This window comes from Maylandia zebra, linkage group LG4 (assembly GCF_041146795.1).
Source record: "Maylandia zebra isolate NMK-2024a linkage group LG4, Mzebra_GT3a, whole genome shotgun sequence".
NCBI classification, from domain to species: domain Eukaryota; kingdom Metazoa; phylum Chordata; class Actinopteri; order Cichliformes; family Cichlidae; genus Maylandia; species Maylandia zebra.
In genome coordinates, this window is record NC_135170.1 from 28,589,531 (window position 1) to 28,607,454 (window position 17,924).

The 17,924-nt window shown below is 41.6% G+C and overlaps 1 protein-coding gene across 1 annotated transcript in view; it reads right to left on the reverse strand.

Moving 5' to 3' along the window:
- The window catches only part of plekhh3 (pleckstrin homology, MyTH4 and FERM domain containing H3), a 36,535-nt gene that overhangs the window by 5,545 nt on the left and 13,066 nt on the right, over positions 1-17,924 (reverse strand). Inside the window, exons 3-9 of the mRNA XM_004552262.4 lie at positions 11,838-11,932; positions 7,857-8,039; positions 6,239-6,396; positions 3,649-3,772; positions 2,622-2,919; positions 457-664; positions 119-246 (exon numbers count right to left, since the gene is read on the reverse strand). Coding sequence (XP_004552319.1) covers positions 119-246; positions 457-664; positions 2,622-2,919; positions 3,649-3,772; positions 6,239-6,396; positions 7,857-8,039; positions 11,838-11,932 — 1,194 coding nt within the window. The remainder of the gene's footprint in view (positions 1-118; positions 247-456; positions 665-2,621; positions 2,920-3,648; positions 3,773-6,238; positions 6,397-7,856; positions 8,040-11,837; positions 11,933-17,924) is intronic.

Sequence of the window (17,924 nt, forward strand, 5' to 3'; positions counted from 1 at the left end):
TGACAAATAGGCTTTTTGCCACAATGTTTTGATAGCACGTCTGCTTGGTTTTATTATGACTGACTTTTTTGTTTGTTCTATCTTCCAGGGTAAAGACTGACAAGTCACTTTTTCAAACCTGGTTAGGATGTCTGCGACCAGAGCGCTTCCTGTGACTGGCTGCTCCCACAGTGCATTCTGCTCGTATAGTGCAAATGTATTTTTGCTCTCTTGTAGGCCGAGCTTCTCTTGCATCCTTCGAACCACCTGGTGAGGAGGAAGGAGAAGCGGATTGAAAAGACAGATGGACTCATAAGTTATTGGGCTTCAAGGGTGAAGGCAGAAGAGGGAGCATTTTACTAGGCTCTTGATTGCACTGTGAAATTTTGAATTGGAACTAGTGAGTAGCTGAAAGACTCCGAAGCCAGCTCAGAAAAGTTGTGCTGCCAAGTAGAATACAGGGAAATGCTTCCAAACCTCATTGGCAGTAGTGTGTGAGCTGATGTAGAGCTGGCAGGATCCAGGGCCTGGATAGTGCACGGTGCACAGCATCTCCTGTCGGTTCATCAGCATCTGGATCTCCTCCCAAGATGGCACGCACTCCCGACACTTTGTCTTCTCCAGAGCCTCACTGATGAATGACGCATAGTTATCCATTTCAGACTCAGGACTTTGGCTCTGGATTCTGCAAGACAGATTAAATGTGTGAGAAAGTGATACTGCTGTGAGTGCGTGTCTGTGTGTGTGCGTGCATGCACTTGTGAAATGTCATAAAGATGAAAATATTAAGCACATAAAAGAGAGAATTTACTCATGCCTGCGACTCAAAATCTGTTAGGTGTTACGGTGTGATTATGGACTTTGCGTCACTCCATTGATTCAACTAAGTTTTTATTTTGTTTGGGCTGGCAGTGCTAGAAAGTCAATGAGGCGAAGAATGACAAATGTTCTCACTTTAGCTGTTAGGAACTTAAAAGACTCAACATCCCTTAATTCTTCAAAGAAAAGGAAAATGGCAAAGAAAACATGTTTGACTTTGGGTAGTGCACGAAACAGGAAAAGGCGTTTCCGCTCCTGTGAACCAGAGTGACCCCCTCCTTCCTCCCAACGGAGTGTCCAGGAGTGGAAGGTGAGTGTATGTCTGTGTGCTGTTGTTTTAAAGGAGGGGACAAAAAAAAGCAGCAAACCAATCTAGCGGGAGGCTGAGGTTTGCGAGTGTGAAAGGTGTGAAATACAACCTGATTGAGTGATTAGCTAAGCCCTTTGTAAACACAGGGGGGGGACAAACAGGAAGGAAACAATTACACTCCAGTACTCGTCCCAAAATACGCAAAAACAAGGGCAGAAAGAGGAAAACGAGCTTATTCACTTTAACATCTTGCTGTCTCATAAGGGTGGCTGAAACATAACTACGAATGTCCCACTGATCTGTGTGAGATTTCCTATACTCTCCTTTGTTTGTGTCTTTGTACCATTTCCTGCTTTCTCTCCCTCTCCTTCTCCCTTGCTTTCTTTCTTTTGGCCTAATCTGTCTGACAGCAGACATTCCCTGGGGGTTTCTCAGGGCACTGGGGGAGTGGAGGATGGTTTCTGGGCCTAATGCCCAGCTCCAGTCTTAGCTCTGCCCAGCTGCAGCCTCAGCAGTGGTCCAAACAGTGAGAGAGTGCGTGAGAGTGACAGCAAGACGTATCAAAACACACAGCCAGCGAGTTCCACAGAGTTGTTATGAATTGCCGTTGCATGCAACTGTTCCATTAGCCAGAGGGCGATTCCCAGTACAGAAATATAGATAGAAAATTGTAGTGGTTTCATGGCATGGCATTAGACAGAAAATCAAGGGCAGGAGATTAGTGCTTCTAATAACTTAGATTAGCATTCTTGACAGAAGGGCTAATTCAGACCTGTAAATCCAGCCCTTGAAAACTGGATCTGTCTAGGGAAGCATGCTAACAATGTGAAGGCATATCATGCTACTATATCTAAACAAGTGTTTAGGGATGCTGGCGCCTGCTTTTTGTCCGATGTCTAGACCCCATGTTTCGCTGCTACCACGCAACACTGGTTCACCTTTATCTCCCAGGTCAAGCCATTCCTCTCTTATACCCTTGTCTATCATCTACAGTGTACTCCAGGTCTGATGTCTCATATGGGATTGAGGGCATCGTACTGCTGAAACACTCATGTAAAACAATTTGCATGACTATATAAACGACTTAATGCAACTTTTCTATTAACTGACAACTGCAGTCTGTTACCTCAAACTGTCAACATGGGTGGATACGCTGTAGTGTTTTCCACCTTACTTCCACAAGCCACGTTTCCCAGTCGGAGAAATCAGAGCCAGAAAAAGCAAGAAAGTTTTCCACTTCTAAGTAAGAGATGACGAGGTGAGCAGCTTTCTCAAGTTCGGAGAATTTGTGTGTGCTTAATTGAATGTGAAAAAAATCCTGTCTGAATGCTGTTGCAAAAGCAAAACAACAATCTTGAAGCGGTCACTTGTGAGAACTGCTTTACTTGAGCTAAATAGTATTTCATTACAATAGTACTGTAATGAAATACTGCAAGGTAAATACAAAGCGCTGCACCTGACTTCCAAGCAAGCAGCATTAGATTTTAGTCTTGGCTCAATCATAGCATCTCACCTTTTGAGGTGGAATCGCAGGTATTTGAGCACAATTGGCCCAGGAAGGAAAGTGCAGCTCATACAGGTGAGAAGCTGCCAGTAACGGAGATGCGCAGCAGTGTTTGGGGAAGGCGTGTAGCTGGTCTGCTTCACTAGCTGGCAGTAGACCTCATCGCGGAGAGGCCGCAGGTCCAGGCAGGTCTGTAGCACACCCTGGATGATTGGAACCGGCTCCCTTGCTGATTCCAGCTGCTGCAGGCAGTTGAACAGCTTCACGGCCTCCTCACGCACCGAGCCGTAGCCTTTCCCACTGTGGTCTGGAGAGATAAACAAAGAACAGTGTGTCAAAAGTTTTTGTCAGGACATATTCTTCCTCCCCCACCCCTTTTCTAGACATTTGAACCTTGCAGATATCTTAAAGGAATGGTATAACATTTAATCATGTAAAGTATTGTAATATAGCAACCTATTACATTAGCATCTCATCAGTTTTATCATCGTATCATGATTTTTTAGCTTAATAAAACAAAGTGTGTTCCCTGAACTCTCAGAGAGGATGTGCGTGAGAGAGAAAGAAAGAGAGAGAGCTGCAGGCATGTATTTTCACACTAAGCTCCCACGGTAGATTCCTCCCAGTGCATTTAAGTGATTGGAAGATTGTCCATTAGGGTGGAAGAAAGAGCGATTTCAGGGTCACAGGAGGAGAGTGCACGCAAGGAAGCATACGTAAGCAAAATGAAAAGCAATCTGCGTTGCATTGAGCTTTATTCTTCCGCTAAACAAATCAAACTGCAGAGCAATCACAGTTTTTAAAACAGTTTCTTTCCACTTAGCCACACTGCAATTATAGAAAACAGCTGCCAGCTTTGCACACACACCGAGTGGCCATGTGCACTGGTTATCTCTTTCGTAAGAGCTTCAAGGTAAATTCGGCCAGTTGACACTTACTCAAACAGTGCTAAAAAAAATGCTAATCATGCTATTGTTTTTAACCGGTACTTTCACATACATATAGATATGGCAGTGTAAAAATCTTAAGCACTTACATGTGTGCTCCAGACTGCCATAGGGGAAAGGCAGCAGAGGAGCATATAAGGGTCCCTGGGTGTACTTCAGGATGGGGTTGTGCTGGTAGATGTGTTCCACTACCTCAGGGTTGAACTTATTCTCCTAAAACACACAAGTAAAACAAAACCAATCTATAATAAACAAACACATTTGAAAATAAACGTTCATGTGCAGTCAACAAGCACGAAGCCAGCCTGAGAACACTCTGTGAGTGCGTGTCTGTGTGTTTGTCTATGAAGGGTAACTGAGGTCGATTTGACCGGGGTCACAATCCAGCTCTGGCATCTTTTAAACAGCAGGAAGGTCAAGTGATGACCCAGCAAACCACACTAGCATGACTGACACGTTATATTTTATACACTGGTGTCAATGAGTTTGGTGTGCGTGTGTTTGTGCCTTTTACTGGGTATGTGGATAGATACCTTGAAGCAGTACAGATGGCTTCCATGCTACTGCCCTAGCACCTGTTGCTCATTAGTAACGTTGCCACTGCTCTGGCTCTCTCCTGACTCTGCAACTTCCCCGATCTTTCTCTCTGGCTATGAGACAAGTCAGCTTTCTCCCTCCTTAGTGGGGCAAAGTTGACACATTCCACTGAAATGCTTGGTGCACACTGGTGACAAGCTTGTCTGTTTGAACTATGGGAATGACATGTTGCTCTATGGACCACGTGCAGTGGGATGCAGCAACTCAACATCCCAGATGACATTCATCCACTGATCCAGGGCCAGAGATTGTTTTTGTTCCATTTGGTCATCCACTGCCACATGCAATAGTTTGACATTTTGGGAAATACGCTTATTAGCCGTCTTGCCAAAAGCAAGAATGGTAATTATGAAGGACTGGAAACAGGGGCAAACAGCTAGCCTGTACAACGGCAACAAAATCTGTTCATCTTATTTATATTACAAAGAAATGCTTTGCAATAACAAGCTCTAAAGCACGATTGTTTTTTTTTCTTCTGGTCTCTGTCAGCCTCATTGCCAGGTTGGGAAAAGGTTTGATATTCCAGAATACACCAAGCACGCTACACTACTTTGGAGTGTTCATATACCAAGCACGACTAAAGAGTGTGGTAAAAGAAAAGACAAAATAAACAGGGTTTCCCACTTTTTTTTCATGGACAGTTATCAAGGTAAGGTTCTAAAAGGTCTGTCTAACATATTATTGGGCTGCTTGTGTTTTATGCCTCATTCAAATAAATTCAATTTTGTTTATATAGCACCAAATCACAACAACGGTTGTGTCAAGATGCTTTTTCAATTATCAGTTTAGCTAATAAGAAGCTCAAATGCCCCTGCAGCCTTAGACTTTTCTGTGTGGACTCTAGATACTCTAGCTTCCCACAGTCACAAAGACATGCATGTTAGGTTGACTGGTGATTCTAAATTGGCTTCCTGTCTCTACATGGTAGGTTGGTGACAGGCTGGTGACATGGCCAGGATATACCTTGCCTCTCACCCTGTGACAGTTGGGCTAGGCTCTAGCCACCTGTGACCCTGAACTGGATGACAATGGTTAAGAGCATGAATGTGTTTATGATCTAAGCACTGATAAAATCACAGTTTAAATAAAACATTTCACACACCTAATCTCTTTCAAATATGACTTCTGGCTATAGATCCATTGCTAAAACTGCCAGGCTTTCGCCCCTCTGTGTCTGTAACCTGATTCTATACTTTAAAGATAAGCAAGCAGTCCTGTTCACACAACGCCGCCTCTGTTTAGTCTCTCTGGATTTTTACAGTTCCAGTCATGGCCTCACACTTTAGAGAGAGAATACTTTGTCCAGTTGAGGAAAAGTGCCTATGTATAAAGGTGAGGGAGAGGGAGAGAGAAAGCAAGAGACTGAGAAAAAGGTTTTAGGTGGAAGGATGAGTGACTGTCAAAGCAATAAATGAAAAGCAGACCCCTTTATTCCTACAAAAGCTTGACCCCTTTTTGCAAACCAGATGAGGGTAGAGGGAGCAGACTAACCACTTTCTTTGAGATTAGAGACTCTCGTTGGGAGATTACTGAGAGAGGAGGCCAGGCAAAGGACTGCTTATCTCGTCCTGCTGCTTCATGCAGAGCCCTCCTCCATCTCCTCTGCCAGAACTGCCCTTCTCTACACCCAAGAGGCAGACTGATGCAAGATGAGTCGTCTCTCTGCTCAATGACATTCCAGCACAATGTGTTCTCTAGCACACCGTGCATTAAAATATGACGATCCCTTGTAAACACACTCCCTGCACAAACTAAGGTATCTTTCAAAAGCCACAAATCCTGTTTTTCTAAATATTCAAATAGCTGGAAATGCCTTTATCTTGGAATGACCTTTCAACTGCAGGTCTGGTATTATTTCCTGTCCCTGTGTGACAGAATGAAATGAGGTCATTCAAAAGAGAAAGGCAAGCAGAATAAACTTTGGACTCCCTGGTGCAATGTGGTCGTGTGGTTTCCATGGTAACGGGGCAGGGGTTGTGGAGCATTATGTAGCCTGATGGCCGTTTGTGTTTGGTGGCTGTAATCATAGGTAGTTTGGCAGCAACCCTGTGTATGTTTGTGTGTCTGCATTGCGTGGCCCACCTCAATGTCTCGAATCAGGAGCTGTGTTGGCGTTTCCACGGGTGATTTACTATCAATGATTTTCTGGATGGCACAAGCCCAGTGCACAGCCTCATTGAAGTGCTTGGTGTACAGCCTATAGCAATGTTTCCGACCATAAACTGTAATGCTCCAGTAACCTGAAAAAAACCCAATAATAATAATAATAATAATAAAGCAACACATTTAAAAACCATTGCAAATCTTATGACATGTAATGGTAATAATTCATAGTTAGTAATTTAAACTGGACCTTATCTGACCTGACACTTTTCCAGACATGTGTGGGATGGTTTTGTTTTGATTTTTTTTGTTGTTTTTTTTTTTAAAAAGTAAACAGCATGGATTTAGGCCTGATCCAGTTTCCTACAATGTGAGACAATAAACTGATTCCTGCACATCTTCCATACAGACTCTCTCTCCTTTACTCACTCAGCTTCACTGATGATCAAAGGTCAACTTCAGAAAAAAAAACCTCAGACCACACCAAAACCAAACAAGAGTAGATATTCTGCAGATGTCTTAAGACACGAGTCCGAAAGCCCTTAGTGAGTTTCATTTCGGGTAACATAATAAAAGCTAAAAAAGAGGAACATTTCTCCTTCTACAGAGGAAGTATTAGACATACCCCAGGCAGCCTAGCTTGATCTGTAGCCCCGTGGCGGTTATCAGGCTTTCCTGCTACGTGACTTGGCACCACATCCTTCTTTGTTTAAAGTTCTTAGTCAAGTATAACCCCAAAATGAAAAAGTTTTACTACTCAAATCATTACACTGCACTATTGCCACTGACCAATTTGAATATGTTCACATATAATATTAACCACTGCTTTCAAGGGTCTATGAGACCAAAAACGGAGCCCTTAAAGTGAACTCCTATTTTATGGCAACAACCAGAAAATACAGAGGAAGTAAAGATTTCTTGCAACTCTTTTGTGACAAATTTCCCTGCTTAAGAGGAACACAGATCTACTCAGTAGTGAAACAGCCGGGAGTCTGTGACAAAGTCGCTGTTGAAAGTCCTCCTCTGTCCAGAAAAGTCCCCTGGCCTATTGAGTTAGAACTATGTTTGGGTTTGCACTATGGTTTTGGCATTTTAAGCGGTTTGGTAAAGTTAGCAGGGCATAATCTCCATTCACAGAGAGGCAGACAAACATAGATAAAGGGTATCTGAGGAATACAGATTTGAAAAAACACAAGTCATCCCTGTGTCTTTTCAAAAGCAACTCTTTTTATAAATCTTTGTCATTTGTTTCCTGCATCCAAGAGATTGCCTTGCTGGTTACGCGAATGAGACACTTGTAGGCCAACCTTGACCCGCATTTCTGACCAAACAAAGCCGGGGCTTCCCAAACTTACTAAGAATTACAGTACTCATGGGAAGGGGAAAGCTAGCCACAAGTCACCACTTTCATATTGAAAGACCCAACAATTTACTGGGAAGTTTTAAAATAATGCCTATGATCACTATACCACAAAGGGAATTAACACAAAGAACTAACTGGACTCTACAGAGATTACAGGAAAGCCTGCATGAGTGTGAGTCAGCTATGTCTCATCCCGTCTGCATATGGTTAGGAATATAAGTGTGTCTTGCTCACCTGTCTCCTTGTATGTCTGCTTGTCTGGCCAGATGACAGAGCAGAGGTTTGTGAGGACCAATGTGCCTAGTCTCCGGGCACCTTTCTCCGGTCCGGTGTAGTAGTCAAGAGAGTCTTGGGTCAGTACAAACCAGTATCGACGTTGCTTAATCCAGTTGCCACGCACCTCCCGTAACAACCAACCTTTAAACAAGCAGAATGCATATTTTTGGCTTTTACTTATCAATATGAAGTAAATATATAGTAAAATATAGTAAGTATATAGTGCATTTTAGTGGCTACAGAATGATGACATCATGGGTCCAAAGATTGGCCGCCTATAATCAAGGCCGAACGATAATAGTGCTTTTGTTTTCACTGGTAGCTACTGGTGACTTTTCACAGCTAGCTGACAGGGTGGAAAACCTGAGTAACTGTGCAAACTCAGTCCTTATTATTGCATTTACACAAGAATAATAAGAAACAATTCAATCTTTGCAAAAGAGATACAAGGAAAGGGGGCTTGAAGTTGTCTGCTGTGGCTTGAAAAAGGATATACACAAGGGATTATGTTACAACTTAACCCTGAAATGAAAGATCACACACCAGTTCAGCTGCAGTAAAGGATTTTTTAAACTGATTAGTCCAGCAAAAGAAAATTAATCTTGAAATGTGATGTTTTCAAATTTTCAAGCAAGCGAGCCTGCAGCTTCTTGTCCTGTTTATTTTATTTTTTTCAGTAAAGAATAAATACCTCCTTTTTATTAGAGCAATCTCTGGCAGTAGTTTCACATGACTTTAAAAACAAAAAGAAAAAACCCATTAGATTGTGTCCCCTATAAGAAATCTTTGCTACCACCAAGCAAGTTGTACATTCTCAGAAAGGAACAATGCTCTGCAACTTTCTTTCATAAGTATGGGACTTTCACACTAAGGCAAGCATTTCCCTTGAAAGATTTTTGGGGGCAGGTTGTAAGTCTATAAATGCTGCTACACCCTGTCTTCACAAAGAATAATCTCCAAGGGCTCTAACTGTCCCTAAAGTTCGCAGAAATCTATGAGTAAAAGTTTTGCTGGAATAAATACTAGGTGCTAAAAATAAGGCCAGATAATAGCATAGGCATTAAAGGCAGCACAAAGCCACCATAACTGCCACTTTTGAGGCTGACAGAATCAGATAAGGAGACAGAGAGAGACACAAAGAGAATGAGGCAGCTAGTTTTTAGGCATGTCTGCTAATTTTGTCAGGTCTCTCTCTCTGTAATAAAAGACTCTTGTGTTCCTAAAGTTCTGAGGACTGGGAAAACTGCAACAGCCCAGATCTACTGATCCCAAATCTCTTCTGCATCCCCAGTTGTGTACAAATTGTTCTTAATAAGGAACAATTACATAAGTGCATAAGCATTTCATGTCTGAGCAGATAAATAAACTAAATTACTTTTGGCTGGCCACCTTGACTGATACTGGGTTGTGTAGGACTATATGCAGGGCTAGGGCATTGAGATGCAGTGGCAGTCAGCCGTACATGGGGTGCCTGTGCATGACAATACATATGGCTTGCATATGCATTCTTGAGATTGGTTTTAGAAGAAAGAATTAGGCAATACATCTTCAGCCTCTAACCCTGTGAAACTGTAATAACGCTTCCCCAGCATCACAACTTCCTCTCTGGTCAGCGAGCTGTGTGTCACCTGTTACCCAGAGATAATTTTGCTTGCATCTTTCTTCCTCTTGCTCTCATTCTCTTCTCATTTACTTTCATCTGCCCCAAATTTCTCTTCTCTCCCTCTTTTTAACCTTGCTTAAATGTGGTTTACCCAGGAAGTACAGAGAAACTGTTGCTTTGCTCCTGCTTCAAATAAACAAAAAAAAGAAAAAAAGAAAGAAAGAAAGGACGGGGTGAAGGTTCAGGCCTCAATATGATATAAGAGGGGATTTTGAACCTACCATAACCAACCCTCAAATATAGCCCAAAGTGAAAACCCAGGAGGTACTTAACACCACATCAGAGAGGGTCAGCATCAAAACCCAATGTGAAATGGATAAATAAAAATCACAAAGAAAGCTGGGACGACACGCAGGACAGGAGGCAGACAAGCTGGCTGGATCAAAAACAAGACACAGGCATGCCTGCACGCCCCGCAGCTCTGTCGCAGGCATGGGATATACACCACATAGGCTGCACTTAATATTGCAACTTTAAACAATGCAATAAGAATTGATGTGAAAAGGACAGAGATAAAGCTGGAGACCCCATGTATAGCCCACTGATGATCTTCCATCTGGATCTCATCTCTGTAGCCAGCTAATGCCTCCCCCGAGGGCCACAGCTCGCCCTTAATTTGTTTCATTTGTGACCCTTGACCCTTCAGTGCCCTGCCCCCTCAAACACAGATTGAGAAAACACTCTCTCTGTGTATTTCCATCTTTTTTTACTGCAAGCCTCCTGCTGCTCTCACCGCTGAAAGTTTGTTCAATATACTGAACATTGAACTCCATGATAAAAATACATACGTCTGAGAAAATGGGTCGCAGTGTTGTGCTTGCCGTCATTTCATAAAAACCATCTCCGGAAGCAGAGCAGCATTTCAGGAAAATAATACGTTACAAACTGGCATTGAACTACTTTTGTGTGGAACAGTTTAAAAAAAATGTAAAGCTAAACCTTTCCCCTGCTTTGAATCATAAAGCAGCAGACAGATTCAGCTGTAGACGACTGCAGCATGAGAAACTGCATCACATGAGGAACAACTTTAACTTTAAATCAACAAAGGAATATCAATAAACCAATGTCAACATCTCTGTCTGTCAGCACTCGTCAAGTCTATATCTGTAATGTTGTTGGCCTACTTTAGATACTGGGGCAACATTCGGCCCATGTAGCCTCGGGATGCCCTACAAAAAAGGGAGAAAAAAAAGAGAGAGAGTCCTAATGGAGGCATCCTTCAAAACATATTCTTGTGCAGTATGCAGAGTGAATTATCTAACACCCTGAGGTTGCCTGCTGTTGGCTGTAATAGTGGTGCTTAGTGAAGTGTAGTGAAGGATTGCTATGTGGTGCAAGAGCTGAAATGTTAAATGAAATTTGCCCAGACTGTAGCCATCCTCAGTTTCACAGGGAAACTCTTCTAACAGTGAAACAGTGGGGACAGCAGTAAGGGAGGAGGCCATAGCCAAGGGTGCATGGTAACTGCTGTCAGAATTAGGCAATCTGACTGTCGCCATTCCCAGCAGGACGTAACATATCTAAGCACTGGCATTTTACTGCTCCCTGTCAGCAGCAGGCCGAACGGAAAAAAAAGGAAAAAATAAATAGCACAGAAATATCCTATGAGATCATTCCTCAAAAGCATCAGACATGCAGGATAGAGCTCCTGATGCCAGTAGCTGTCTTTGCATTAATACATACAGAGGGGAGGGTGGGGGCAGCTGTGCGCCACATGTGGTAAGAGAGGGGTTGGCTACAGGGCAACAGCCCAGTATGGAGCTGCGACAGGAGGCAATTAGCCTGATGAAATATACACCATACAAAAAGACATGAACAGCACTGACTAAGCCCTGCAGGGAGTTGGTGAATAAACTGGAAAACAAAACTACAACAAGAGATTTTTCACTTTGTTAGTGATTGTTCTTCATGTTAGGTTTTGGATTTTTCAATCAACTGTTTAGCCTTAAAAAATAAATAATAGTAAATATTACATGAAAAATTTTAATATACCAAAGGGAAGTCTTAAAATAGCTCATTCCACCCCCCCCCCCCCCCCCCCCATTTGGCCAAACAACTATCCAGATACAATTTGCATTGCTAGAAAAATGCTAAAAAGTTAAGTATTTCTGTTAAACTGACGACTGGCATTTTAAAAAATAATTTTCCTGTCTGAAGCCTACTTAATTAGTAATGATGTCAGCATAATGAATATCTGATAATAGCAGGTAGATGCATTTATTTAAGGAGGATAAGATAAACGGTGGTGCTATGTTAGTTGTGTGTGTCAGGCTCACCTTTTACCAAGAGTTCAGGTTCTTCCTCCTGTCCCATCTTATTCTTGTCAATGATCAGGCTTTTCATCTCTTCAGAAGACTCCGAGACAGTGTGGCTAAGTGGAAGAGGAGAAAGAGAATGTAAATAACCCTGCTTCCCTCTCAACTCAAGTCTTCCCCTGACTACTCCCTCCCATTAGACAGTTAATTGGCTCAAAGACACACAGTTGGCTGTGACCCCCCGCCCCTATGTGACTCTTTGCCAGCGTTGAGCCTCTCTGATACTCTTAGGTGGGGAGGGGGATCACACTGAAAGAGGTGCCACGAATATCTGTCCTCTAGCGTTTTCCCACTTTCCCTCCCTAGGAGCACGCAAGCCCACAAACACACACTCATACATACCACGCCACTGTGGACAGCTCGTCTCTCTTTTATCACTTTGGCCGGCGAGCCAAAGGGGCGACTGAAAATAAATGTGACAGAGCGACGCCGGCCCCGACTCCCAGCCAGCCAGCTCATGCTGGTCACAGGAAAGCAGAAGGTTCAAGAGGTCACCGCCTTAGATAGTTTAAAGCATAAACATCAAAAACATAATTAAATCTGCTGAATGGATGTTTTCTTGTTCGCCCTTTAATGCCCCACAATCAAGTCTACAGCCGTTTCCACGCACACTGACTGTTCTGCATCTGGTCAGCAATGCTGTGGACAACTTCAGACTTGTTATCTCTGGCCAAGGCCCATTTCAATTCTATTACATTGTTTAGACGTTTTATCTCTTGTCATTTATTTACCTAATTACTCGTTTGTTTTCTCTATTTCCTGGATCTAACTAGCATGTTAGGTACAAGTGACGAAGCGCTCCTTCCTTCCTGTCCTCTCCACCTCTTCTTCCTCCTGGGATTACCACTCAGGAAATGAAATCAAGCCCTCCCTCCTTCCCTCCCCGGGTTATCTCTCATCTATTTACCTATGCATTTGCTAGCTGATTTATGTCATTATTGATCAGATAATTCAGGAAGGTTCCTCCTCATTGAAGGCAGCAATAATCAGTGGGTCAGAATATACCTTTATCTGCACTGGCTCAGATTACAGCAGCTGCCAGTTTCTGTCCTTTGACCTGATCACTGATCACAGGGGAGAGTCGAGATAAGGTCAAAGGATTTCTGAAATGCTGTCTCTTATGCATATGTTATCTTTATGATGTTTATTTGCAGTGGCTGATTCTAACTAACTGGCATCTCTAATTTAAGCTAATGTCCAGACACCGTGAAACTCTAGCAGGCCATTTTTTCCATATGTGTGTATAAATTGGTAGGACGCATAATCAGAAGGCAGAAGAGAGAGAACGAAAGAGAGAGAGACTGTCACATTATACTCAGCCATGCTATAAAACTAAGCCTGCTCGCCTGCCACAGCAGCAGCCTATGGGGATCTCTATCACCCCGTCCATCTACAGACCCCATTTAAATGTATTAAAATAAACACAGAAATGTGACATCTCTTTTTTTGAGGTTGTTAACTCCCTCTACATAACAGAGACATGCACGCAGACAAAGCAGCCCAAACAGGATGGGAAAAGGATCTATAGAATAACTATGAGAGGAGTGCGTAGCTGTACTATTGTTTCTGTTTATAAATATCAGTTTAGTCTACATGAATATTAAGTCTGAAATTCTAAATAGCTTCTCTAAAGAAAAGCAGGATTTGAGAGGGGTGTTTCAGAGAATTGAGTACAAGTGACATTCAGGTCATGTCTAATGGTTATCCATCTTAGAAAACTTGGCTCTTGTGTGCATTTTTTTTGCTACACTTCAAGCACATTCATATATATTATCTCTGACCCCTAATGGTGTTATCCCCCACAATGAACCTGAAATACCAGACAAGCCAAAAGTCACTGCTACAAGGTCATGTACAGAAAGAGGGAACATTAAAAGAGGACAGAAACTCAGGTAGGAGGCCAGGTTTCTGTCCAACGTTTTGAACTTTAGCGTCACCGAAAGCCCAACTTTCAAAATAAATGATTTATAAGCAGGGCCACTATTGTCCCAAAACCCACTCTAACATCGAAATCTATACATCATTGACTGTGGCTGCAGACCACAGCGGTATAGTATTATTACTACTGTTATTTCTATATAACAAGCTGTTTTTGTGGCTAACATTTTTTCTAACTCAAGAAGAATTACATTATAAGATATGAAAAAAACAACACTGTAGGCTATATCAGAGAATAACCATCATTGTCCTCTGACCACATGTTGGAGGTATAAAAAAAATTGCTTCAACAGATTTATTACTCTGGTATTTTGCAAGTGTAGGTACAGACACATGTGGACATTCCATTTTGTCTATGTATACATAAACTGGGTAAAAAGTACTATTTCTTCATGGCAATCTATGGTGTAACAAATGGGGCAATTGTCTAAGTAAAGTTGATGTGGGAGTTTTGGATCTCCACAGCTGTCCAGCATCCCTACAGTACAACCCCAGTCCAACCCCCTCGCCCCCATACTACCACCCCCCACATTCCCAGAGGTTGCAGCAGCAGGCCGTGACGGTGGGGCGGTAGGCAACTTCCTGAGTGCAGGAAGCAATTTAACATGGGGATTAGACACCACGACGAATAGAGCTAACGCAGATCTACAGACCACACCTCTATAGACCGCACCTCTCTCTCATTTGTCCCCTCCTAGAAGGCAAGGAGAGGACTTTTTTTTCAGTTTTTTTTATAATCATTTGCAATCTCAGAGAAACACATTGTACGGCAGTATTGCTTTTAAAACCAATATGGCAGCGCATGTAACGTTAAAGTGAAAAGTAAAGAAAGCAAAAAAAAAAAGGATTCACATCACACAGGTCAGTTTCAACTAGAAAATAAAAACTGTTGGCTATCCTGTGAAGTGGAAGAGGGAGAAGTTATGAAAATAAGGCTCAGAAAAAAAGAGACCTGATTTGTGAGAGGAAGGGACATATTTCCCTATTATCACACAACCACAGATATCTGACTCCACAGCGAATACAAAGCACATTTTAACAACCTGTGTAGTTGCATGCAGGCAATATCTTCTGTCCTCTGTACAGAAGATATTGCCTGCGTGATGTAAAGCCAATGAGGCCTTAAATACTGGGCTATGTAACAATTTGCGTTTGCTGTATCCCAAATCTTCCAATGTAACAAATTTTGTTTTGCCATCTCTTTTATGCCTAATCCCCACAATGGCAACGTCAATACACAGTTCAGGAGTCGATGTGGTTACAAGCAGCAAATTATTTGTGATGTATTTGACAAATGGGAACAAAATAATAGAGAAGAACATACCAAAGAAAAGAGGAAGAAAAAGATTAAGAGTACAATATAGCTTGAACTAATGCAGAACTCATTTCACCTCAATTTGGAAATGTGTTTCCATTTTACATTTTTTTATTGGTAGGATCAAGGACACCATGCTTTAGAGTCTAATAGGGTGAAAATTGCCACATCGTACCAGTAATACCAACACTGTAACTTCTTTTGCCTTACAAATGATTATTTGGAGGGCCTGAAAATCTCAGGGGGTAAATAAACGTCAAGAAATTATAAAGGTTTAGCAAGATGACTTATGCCAATACCATTTATGTCATACCCATGATAATAAAAGGTCTTGAACACTCATGTAGGTGTATACAGTTGAATTTGTCTACCTTCTTTAGCTGGGTGGAGATTAAGTAGTAATTAGTAATGAGGTCACCAAATTCCATGCACTAAATAGAAAGACAAACTTGAATGTTGTCTCAAATGTCTCACCCTTACAGGTGCAACAAGACTAAAAGGAGAGGCAAGAACATGTCAAACAGCCACGGGTGTGTACACACCCACAAAGGCAATAGGAAGATATCTAATAAGCCAAAGCAGGTAAAGTCAGTGCCATATGAGAATTTAGCTTCCTCCCAGCAACTTCATTACCTGCTAATCTTGTCCATATATGATTATGTGCTCTGCTTTGTAAGATCTCGTACCCTAATTTGGGTTTTGATTTTAGTTTTCCACAATCATAGTATAACTAGGTCACTTGAGGCAAATTTCAGAGGTTTATAAAATATCAAAAGTTGTCCTAACCACAACCTCACTTCGAATTAAAGTAAAGTAAAGTAAATGTAATATAGGAATAGCAATGCCAGGAATAGTCAAGAGGAAGTCTGGAAGACCAAATAACCTTTTGAAAAAACTGCTCATTGCTAGAAAGAAAGGAAACCCCCGGTTTGACTGCCAAAGGACGTGAGGAATATTTAACAGTCTGGAGAAGCGGTGCCACTGTTCTGAAGTGCAGTGGCACCAACACAAAAATTATCCTCATGCATAAGTCATCAGTAGAAATACAGTTTTGGTTCCTAACAACAAAAAAGTGAATTATTTCCTGAAAAGAAACATGCACGGCTGCATGAATGTGCTAACAAGCCATCAGTCGAATATTTTTAAATTCGATTTTGGTCCAGTACTCATTTAAAGAGATAGGTCACGTATCTGTGATGGTATATGATCTATTCAGCTCCATTCTATTCTATTTTGTTCCGTGTTTACGACATCACATCAAGCCATACCGCATGTCTTTGCACTTTAATGCTAGTCGTACAGCTAACCGGGGACGTAGCTAACAGCAAAGGGTCAGTAATTTGATATCCCAAGAGATTTTCTTTGTGTGTTTGCAACAGTTTGTGACTTAACAGCAAACAGTGATGAAGTAAGCTGACAATGATTGAATGTTTATTGAACTTCAGTGGAGTGTGTGCCAGACACACACCCAGTGAAACTGAGAGGAGGCAGAGAAAAACTAGAAAGACCATTAATGACAGCAAACCACAGAAAAGACTCACAAGGAGTCCCGCACTAAGCCGAGCAACTGCAAATAAACTAGACAATAATACCCTTTTTTTATTTTATAGATTGCTGCTCATCTTTGTCCCAAAAGCAATTTAGTACATTTATATATTTAAATATTTTTATTTCTTCTATTTTCTTTTACAAAGTTGGGAAATTAAAGACACATAGAGGGAGATTGCTGGTCTCTAACAGTCTATAAATGAAGCAGTGCTATCAGAGTTGTACTTGTATCAGCAGATATCCAAAGCAAAGGTATACTATGGACAAAAGTGGGCCCCACCTCTTAATCTTTGATTCATTTTTTTCAGTCCTATTTCCAGTTATAAAAAAAAAAAAAAAAAAAAAAAAAAAAAAAAAAAAAAATTGAGTCTGCCTTTATAAACATTTGTGAAAGAATGGACCATTCTACAAAGCTCAAAGAATCCAAGCACAGTACTTTAATAGAATGTTAGTTCATGAAATGTATTTCCTCCAACATATTACACAATCATCTTTAAGTAGTATTTGCAAAGCCGAAGTGTTTTAGGAACCGCAGCGACTCGGGCACTAAGTGGCAGATCATGTAAAGTTACAGAGTGAGGTTGCGGAGTACTGAGGTGCATAGTGTGTCAAAGTTGCCAATGCTCTGGTGACTCAATAACTGCGCAGCTCTTAACAACAGCACAAAAACTGTGTGTCGGGAGCTTCCTATTACAAAGTTCCGTGGCCGAGCTGCTTCTTTAGGCATGCCTACTGCATGCAAGCCTTGACCTTGTGTAGGTTTTATTCATATAATGTATCGGTACTGTGACCATAAAGTTTGCATACCTACTAAAAAGAGTACGTCTTTGAACACAAATATTTTCAGTGATCCCTGGCCCAAATAAATGGTTCTTTCAACTGAAGAAAATGATGTACATGATGTGAGTGTTCCTTAAAGCCAAGGAGTGCAGTTGAGTGCGTGAACTGCACATGATGCTCTGTGAACAACAATACAGCTTGCTGGTATGAGAAATGTGAACTACTTCAATTTAATCTGTGTGAACTGAACTTTGAGCTAGCTCTTGCAAAGGGTGACCTTGCACAACACTGAGCTTAGGGAATATTTTACTGCTGGAGCGAATATTAGATTCATTTAAATGCCAGCAAATCCCGGAAGAAAGGATGTCCAGCAATTTTTTTTTTTTTAAAAGCTGGTGATAAAAATGATCCTAAACATATTTCAAACTAAACAATAAACTACCTGAAGAGACACAAGTTCAAGCTTT